Source organism: Octopus bimaculoides, chromosome 27, assembly GCF_001194135.2.
Source record: "Octopus bimaculoides isolate UCB-OBI-ISO-001 chromosome 27, ASM119413v2, whole genome shotgun sequence".
NCBI lineage: Eukaryota > Metazoa > Mollusca > Cephalopoda > Octopoda > Octopodidae > Octopus > Octopus bimaculoides.
Window position 1 is genome coordinate 10,750,985 of NC_069007.1, and position 9,285 is coordinate 10,760,269.

Genomic DNA, 9,285 nt, shown 5'->3' on the forward strand with positions numbered 1-9,285 from the left:
TGAAACAGTCACCTTGTACAGCAATGCACCGGTTCTAGCGTTTCTGCCTCTTTTGGAATGGGAGCTGAAATTTGTTTTCGGTAAACAAGTCAAGGACCCCTGTGATTTGCTTTGGATCTTGACAACAGTGTTAGATAATGACCTTTGAGCTGCATTTTCATCTTGGGAAAGAGATGGAAGTCTGCAGGTACTAAATATGGCAAATAGGGTGGGTGCAGATGTGATGCCATGTTATTTTTGGTAAGAAAATCATGAGTGAGGAGAGCTTAGTGACAAGGTGCATTCATAATTCCCTTTGCATCAATTAAATTCATAATATTTCTTTGCAATTAAATATTAACCTCATTTAATTTAGTGAAAATATCATAAGAATATGCAACATCAACTCTTTAATTGCTTAGTTCTTAATTCATTGTATGAATTAAGAAATTCTAAAGCAGTACAATTGAGATCATAAAAACGCTTTAAACATTTTCTATTCACAAGCCATTGTATCTCAGCATGAAGCAGCAGGCATTTAAAATTTACTTCTTTCTCATGGCAAAGCTTCCAAAAGATATTATCATTCAGTGACTAGGCCTCAGTTTTATTTACCTGTTTTAATTACCTCATTCAACATGTTATGTAGCCTAGCGCTAAGACGTTTTGCAGCCAAGTGTTCTTGATGAATAACGCAGTAAACTTCAAATATATGTAGAACTGTTTCTTTTAAATGTGCTATAAATTCACAATAATGGCCTATCACAGCTGGTGCAACATCTGTTGCACAACAATATTTGTGAGAAGAATATTCTTAGCACTAAAAAGATCTTTAACAACCTTAAAAATTGTAGAAACTTTTGTGTCAAATTCCATCTTTCAGCAAATAGAAACTCTTCAATAATTTCCTAATTTGAATTGACGTAATGGACATAGTCCATTCATAAAAATTCATTGTCGTGTAAAGTTGACTCATCAAGTTGTAAAGAAAATTCTTTGATTTTTAATCCTTTAGAATTCAGATTTCTCTGTCAAATGTAATGCTTATTTATTCACAGTGTCTTGAATGAATTCTGCATTATCTCAGACTCTGATGTTTTGATGAAGTGATTGTTTATTTTTAGAATGACATTGTAGGGTAAGTAAGAGAGGCTGGATTAGGTTAGTTTTGACATACAACTGATAGAATATTTGGACAGGATATGGCCAGTAAAATGCTAAAGGGTTAAGCATCACACTTTACATTCGCCAGAACCGCCTGACTGGCCTTCGTGCCGGTGGCACGTAAAAGCACCCACTATACTCTCGGAGTGGTTGGTGTTAGGAAGGGCATCCAGCTGTAGAAACTCTGCCAAATCAGATTGGAGCCTGGTGTAACCACCTGGTCCACCAGTCCTCAGTCAAATCGTCCAACCCATGCTAGCATAGAAAGCGGATGTTAAACGACGATGATGATGATGATCTTTTGCCATTCTTGCTGCTACTTGTACTATTACTAAAAGGAATTGACACAGTTATAGCATTTTTACCTGTACAAACCATAGTATCCAAAACTTGCATTTATAGCTGGTAAGAGTAGAGTTTCAACAATAGTATGTGGTTTTCCGCATTTCACAATTAAATTTTGAAAGTTTATAAGACATAACCAACCCCTTCTCAATTTGCTTCATTTGTTTGGTAAAAACAACCCTTTAAGATGGTTTTTTAAATAATTTTTCATTTGGTGAAGCAGTCTTCACCTTTTCCTGCTTTATCTGGATTCATTTTTTGTTAATGTTCAATTATTCTTGAAGGCTTCCGTGCTTCCTTTGAGAAGATTTTTTCACATATTAAACACAGCAGCAACTGTTCATTATTTAAAGAGGGAATAAATCCATATTTCAAATATTCACTCGAATATCTATCTATATCTATCTGTCTATCTATGGCACTTTCTTTTCACACTCACGCTAAATTTTTAAAAGAATAACTTACACATTTAATTATATCATTAAGCAAAATATAATGGAGATCATAACATACAAAGAAAACAAACAAGATTGCACGCCTAAAAAAATACTATTCAAGACAAAAGTACAAGATTAAAAATGAATTATTCTTGTACAAACATGTCTTTTAGCAACAATATTTACTTATCTCTCATTTTATTTTAATTGTTTCATCATGTATAATATAATTACTACTGTAGCACCTTGGGCAAGTGTCTTCTACTATAGCCTCGGGCTGACCAAAGCCCTGTGAGTGGATTTGATAGACGGAAACTGAAAGAAGCCCGTCGTATATATGTATATATATATATATATATATATGTATGTGTGTGTATATGTTTGTGTCTGCGTTTGTCCCCCCAGCTTCACTTGACGACCGGTGCTGGTGTGTTTGCGTCCCCGTAACTTAGCGGTTCGACAAAAAGTAACCGATAGAATAAGTACTAGGCTTACAAAAAATAGGTCCTGGGGTCGAGTTGCTTGACTAGAGGCGGTGCCCCAGCATGGCAGCAGTCAAATGACTGAAACAAGTAAAAGAGTATAGGTAAAATTTAGTATGTTAATTACGTTTTTTTTTTTATCGCTCCACAAAAGCCTAACACGCTTTCGACATGCCCTGCTCCCGCTGACGAAGACATGGCAAGGGAGGTAACTCATTAATTGACGCTGGCAAGAGTTACCTCTATTTATCATTTGAAGGTTAAGAACGGACAACACAAACTACAGCTGCTACAGGTCAGTTATTTCACGATTCTTTCTCCATGTTCCTTGCTTTTTGTTGGTCAATTCGTATGTTTTAAAATACGATAATTAATTAATAGATGTTAATTAGAGATCGTTATATTTAACGCCCTAAATAAATACCATTTAAGACTTCTACATGCCGAAGTACCGTTTTGAAAAACAAAAAAAAAGTTTCTTTCCACATCAAATACTCCGAAATTAGCGGCATTGGTTACACATAGACACATGTGTATCTGTAGTTCTTATATCCGAAGAAGAAGCACACTCGAACATTAGAGCAGGAGTATATATTTTTTAGGTAGTTGTTATGGCCGGCCTTTGAGTGACCATTGGTTTCACACCTATAAAGCGCTTGGCAGTATAGGCCAGGGGTTTTCAAACTGTGGTCCCAGGACCACAGGGGATCCGCAAGGACAAGACAGGGGGGGGGGTCCGTGGACAGCAAATACTTTTTATGGGCAATTTGATTTTATATATGTTTTTTAATCGAAATCTTTTAATTGACAATAAACCTATTTGTTAAATACTGTTAAATAAATAAATGTAAAAATATATGTTATTTTAAGCAAATATTTATGTGTAAATTTCATAAGCGTTTATAAGGGGGTCCCTAAAGTAAAGCCTGAAATATAAAGGGGTCCGCAAGTCAAAAAGCTTGAAAACCCCTGGTATAGGCGACCTGTCAAGACTCAAATGGCCTATACTGCTAAGCGATTTATAATTGCAAAGCCAATAGTAACTCTATGACCGGCCGTAACAGTTAACTTCATGTGTATGAGTTTATATACACATATATATGTATACATACACACATGTAACTATGTCAGCAAGATACGGTTGGATAGACGTTTGCTTATTTTTATTTATCTCTGTAGGAGTTTAACTTGAACACAAGAAAATAGAAAACTGGAATTTCAAATATTAGAGAAAGAAGAAAATGTTTACTTAAATGTTAAATCGAAAAAACAAAAAAGATTTAAAGACGCTAAACGTTAGGATTGCCTACCATGCGTTACATAAATATTTCTGATGTACTTTTACAATTTATTATAACAACTATTGTTGCTTGAATACCTTCTTTGAGAATCTTTGAGAAGCCAAATCCAAGATCAAATAATTTAACTTCGTTTTTTTCTTTTCGTATTACATGAACTGAGACAGTCTGTAGATTTTGGCTGCTATTTCTGAGGTCGTACGAGACTCTGTAGAAAGGAAACGGTTCTTGGCATGTTAAATTATTTAAAAGAAAGGTGTAAGCAGGTCAAATTTAAGTAATATTAAAATAACCCGGTTTATATATATATATAAATAAGTCGTCTAACAGTCCATAAGTCAGGAAAAAGATGCACTCGTATATGTGTCAATAGAGTGGGTATATTATCCATCCGAAGTGTACAACATTATATATCCATCACAGCTGGTCTTATCAATCGGGTTCGCTCTAGGTTCTCACCAATCGATTGTTATTTAACATTCCATTGTACCCCTAGTGCGAAACCGATTGATAAGATCAACCACAATGGATATATGATACTGTACACATCGGATAACATATTTATAGATAGATAGATCGATAGATATGTCCACACACATATACATAATATGTTTTTGTTCAGCTGTTCTAGACATGACCACCCCCTCTTATTTATTCTGTTAACTATATTTTGAATCTCGAACTATAATTATACAACGTGTCTATTCCTATTTATTAATTGTAGGGTCTTTCAGTTCTCGGTGAACAGGGGATAGCTGTGATTCTGACTAGGAACAATAGTCGCAGAAAAATGCACCATTTCATTTATAATGGTTTAAGTAATTAGGTATAATAATTCAATTAGTTTATTAATGAACAATCATAGACACAATGAACAACATTATATATTTCGCATATGTGAAAAACAAAAACAAAAACGTGCTATTCAATGTCTTCAATAAAATAAAAAAGATATATTAAATCAGTCATTTATTGAAGTTTTTCTGCGACTTCCTTTTTTTCTCTGGATTCTTTCTAATTTGGTCGGGATTTAACTGCTATTTATAGCATGTCGAACACACTGGGAGTCATCGGTTGTTGGTGTTATTGGACGCTGCTTGTCACACGACGATGAGTTCGAAACCAGAAAATAGCGTCGCAGCATCGTAAAAAAAAAAGCCGGTAAATGTATTCCTGTAGAATAGAGTCGGAAATTATCCAGTTCTTCAAGGAAAGCTGCAGAAAAAGTTTCCGTTTTGACTTTTTTCGGATTTACGCAAAAACCACAATTTTGAAGAATCTCGAGTGTTTGAAACAAATATTCTTTTATTGTTTTTCTTTCATTTGTTTCAGTCATGTGACTGCGGCCATGCTGGAGCACTGCCTTTAGTCAAACAAATCGACCCCAGGACTTATTCTTTGTAAGCCGAGTACTTATTCAACCGGTCGACGTAAACACACCTGCATCAGTTGTCAAGCGATGGTGGGGGTACAAACACACACACACACACACACACATGTATGTATACAACGGGTTTCCACTCACAAGGCTTTGGTTGGCCCGAGGCTATAGTAGAAGACACTCACCCAAGGTGCCATGCAGTGGGACTGAACCTGGAACCATGTTGTTGGTGAGCATGCTACTTACTACGCAGCCACTCCTGCACCGATGGGGGGGGGGGGAATTCAAAACGAAGTTAATAATACTAAAACATTATGGAAAAGGAGAAGCACCGCACCACTGCCTTTTTTTTCCTTCAGTTTTCTTTTTCTGACTTACGTCGTATGCTACTTAAAACAGAGATCCACAGAAATTACAGTTTTTGGTGGACTAGATAATTTCCAACAGAAGTATTTATTGTCATACTGTGCCGGTGGCACATAAAAAATACCATTCAAACGTGATCAATGCCAGTGCTGCCTGAATGGTCCCGTGCCGGTGGTATGTAAAAAGCACCATTCAAGCATGGTCGATGCTAGTGCTAGCAGACTGGTTCTGTGCTGGTGGCACATAAAAAGCACTCACTACACTCTCGGAATGGTTGGTGTTAGGAAGGGCATCCAGCTGTAGAAACTTTGCCAGGTCGGATTGGAGCCCGGTGCCGCCTTCTGGTTTGCCAGCCCTCAGTCAAACTGTCCAACCCATGCCAGCATGGAAAGTGGACGTTAAACGATGATGATGATCAAGATAATTAGCATTGGTCATTTACAGTTGACATCAGCAATAATTACTGACTGAGAGAGAGAGATACTGCTCTGAAGTTACAGAAAGCTATTAGTATGGCAACATGTGGTTGGCCCAAGGTGTCTGAAAACAAGTATGCTACATTCATGGCTACAGAGGTTTGATGTGCTAGAAAATGCACCCAAATCTCCCACTTTAACATTAGTGAATAAATGCTCTGATTCAATTACATACTCTCTTATCAAACAACAACAACACAAACATGAACAGCAGTAACATAGAGAGTTAAGCCAAAGACTGGGAATCCTGGATGTTTAAAACCAAAATCCAAAATGTTGTTTGAAGAAAAATGTTGGCATGAAAATTTACTACCGTTTTTCAGAAAACAAAAGTTGATAGGAAGTACTCATTGCAATGAATATAGCATTATTAGATTTATTGGAACAAGAATGGCAGCCACATTGGAGCCTTTTAAATGTAAAATAAGCAATAAAAATGAAATTTCATGAAGATCTATTCAAATTGGAATCCAGATTTATTTCATACCAAACAAGATGGTCCTCAGGTTTTGGTTACACAAAAACACAAGGCCAAACCTCGTGCTGGCTTATGAGATTCGTTTACTATGGTCTTGGCAGATATCTATGACAATTGGCAGCATTCGCAGGGCTGTTAGCTGGAGAATTTGTATATCTGTAACAACAGATCTATGAGTCACACCTCCTCGTACAACTTGTGGCTACTGGAATACCATAGGTTCGTTAGTCAGAGCTGACGTCAGGTTACACAATACCAACAATAAGTGATGAAAACAAGGGAGACGCTTTGTAGGCACAGGGTCTGCTAGAGACAGCAGCCAAATCTCCATCCAATCACACTCTAGCAGCTTAAATATTAAAAGCCCCATTGGCTAATGACTGAATAAAAAAAATGATCCTCACAACTGACTTGAGGCTACATAACAACACTGCCCTACACCTCTTTACATTCCTCTTTGGATAAAATAGTCCAGGACAGAGAACGCTTGAAGGAAGGTCATGTTTAAGTTACCTCTGAATAATTTTTTGGTTTTTCTGCGTATGTGAGGAAGAAACTTATTCTTTTCATAAGGATCAGAAATGTAAGTATTTGGGGTTTTTTTTTTTGGTACTAATTTACTTGTTCTTTTAATTCTCCTTTTAAAATCTGTTATTTTTTTCTTCTTTCAGATGTTAAGCTTAAGAACTTAAAAATGAAGGAAGAAGCCTCAACCAATCGTGTTTGCTCCAAGGCACATTGAATTCTAATACCAGTCACTAGAATTGTATTCAATTTAGGGATCATTTATTTTTTTTTAAAGTTTAATAACACTCTTTATATTCCTTGCACTATTTTCCAGACTTTGACATTAAACTACAGCAGTATTATGCAAATTTATGGTCCATTCTGACACAACTATTTTATTAATCAAGAATTCATTACTTACACATCACTCTCTTTCATAATTAATTGAATTAGCTGTTAATCTCTGATCTCAGAATTGAGTTGAATTCTTGATCAAACCGTTGATATAAACAGAAAAAACAAACAAAAACTTTTTAAAAACTGTTATCAGTGCTCCAATGAATATTATTCAGTACCTAAAATTAGAATAGTGATTTGACAGAGAACACAGAGTATCAACCAGTTTAATATTATGCAATATTTTAGTTCAGTCGCTCTATAGAAAACAAATATTTTGCCGTATACTAAAGGGTGATTCAGTTGTTCATTTGCTCATACTGTTGCAGAAATTGACTTTTTTTTGCTTAATCAAAAAAAAAAAAAAAATAATAAATATATTAATTAATTGTAATTGAGCCATTTGTAGAGGTGTCCAAAAATGTTGGCGTCCAGCGCTGGTCATGCTTGGAAATTTATGCTTCCTTTGTTAACCACATGTCGTTATCATCATTGTTTGGTATTGCCTAAACCTTTGTCCAGAATTGGCAAGCCTTCCATCACTGACAAATGCCTGGTCAGAATTAAAACGTTTTTTAATCCACTGTCAGAAAATTTTAGAAAAACTTCTACCTCTGCTTCCAACTGTAGTCTTTTAAAATGTTCCTCAGGACCGTTGTCTTGTCAGCTGTCTCCTGCGTATACGTCATCACCTGTTATGTCCTGGAAATCCCTTGAATGTCGACATGCATCCACTGATTCTACAAAAAATGAAGACAAATTTAAGATTATAATGGCAACATCTATATTAAAAGAACTCAGACATGCTCCTACACCTGCTCTAGTTCTCGGAATCTCAGGACTTATACCTTTTGTGTCGTTCCCCGTTTATATGTTTATGTCCGATGTTTACATGCCTGAAATGGCTTTAGCTCAAGCTACGTATGGTGCTGTGATTTTGTCATTTCTTGGAGGTGTCAGGTGGGGCACTGCTATTTCGTATAGCAGCATCATCAAACCAGACTGGAATAACTTAGGCCAGGCTGTGGTGCCTTCCCTGGCTGGTTGGTCAGCAATTCAGCTATCTTGCCCTGCTTCAACAATGATACTGGCTGGTGGCTTTGCTTGCCTTGCCTACTATGACATGGCTTTTACACCATATCTACCTTGGTTCAGAGCCTTGCGGTTGTTTCTCAGTGGCATCGCTGTGTTGGCACTGTGCAGTGACCTACTGTGTTACTTGATTCTGCTTTCAAGTGCTGACAAAGCAAAGCGAGAAAGCCAAACTTGCTAGTGAATGTGAAAATGATTCCTCCCACCCATTTAGGAGCCACTCCCTAAATGTTTAACTGAATTTTGTTTTGGGTCAAGATTATCATCTGTGATGGTGCCTTTACTGAGTTGAGTCCATGTTGTGTTCTTCCCCATTTCTTAAATAATGTGTTATGTTTGTGTATAGATGTGAACAGCAAATTGCTCAGGTGTAAGGGAAGCCTTTACTACTTTTCCTTGTGTGTGTGTGTGTGTGTGTATGTATCTTATTTTCCAAGCGTTATCTCTGTATTTATATGTGTGTATACACTCAATTATTTGAAATTGAGACTTCTCTCTCACTACTCTGAGTTTTTTGAATAAATGATTAAACTCTGGCATATTGAGTCTTTTTCCTCCATCATCTGGAAATTTAAATGCTTGCACACACACACACACACACACACACACAGATCCCTGTATATAATATATGTAGATGTAGGTATTTTCTTTTTAAAGGAGCACTCCGTCGGTTATGGCAAGGGTTCCATTTGATCCGATCAACGGAACAGCCTGCTCGTGAAATTAACGTGCAAGTGGCTGAGCATTCCACAGACATGTGTACCCTTAACGTAGTTCTTGGGGATATTCAGCGTGACACAGTGTGACAAGGTTGGCCTTTTGAAATACAGGTACTACTCATTTTTGCCAGCTGAGTGGACTGGAGCAACATGAAATAAAGTGTC

The 9,285-nt window shown here is 36.7% G+C and overlaps 1 protein-coding gene across 2 annotated transcripts; it reads left to right on the forward strand.

The window, feature by feature from the left end:
* Positions 1–2,594: 2,594 nt before the first annotated feature.
* Positions 2,595–8,940, forward strand: LOC106880056 (transmembrane protein 69). Of its 2 annotated transcripts, XM_014929858.2 has the most exons (3): positions 2,675–2,702; positions 5,038–6,989; positions 7,078–8,940. In XM_014929858.2, the coding sequence occupies exon 3, from the start codon at positions 7,731–7,733 to the stop codon at positions 8,580–8,582; it is 852 nt and encodes a 283-aa protein (XP_014785344.1). In that variant the 5' UTR covers positions 2,675–2,702; positions 5,038–6,989; positions 7,078–7,730; the 3' UTR covers positions 8,583–8,940. The 2 variants fall into 2 exon arrangements, with proteins under 2 accessions (XP_014785343.1, XP_014785344.1); XM_014929857.2 differs by lacking the exon at positions 5,038–6,989 and having other exon boundaries at positions 2,595–2,702.
* Positions 8,941–9,285: the final 345 nt, after the last annotated feature.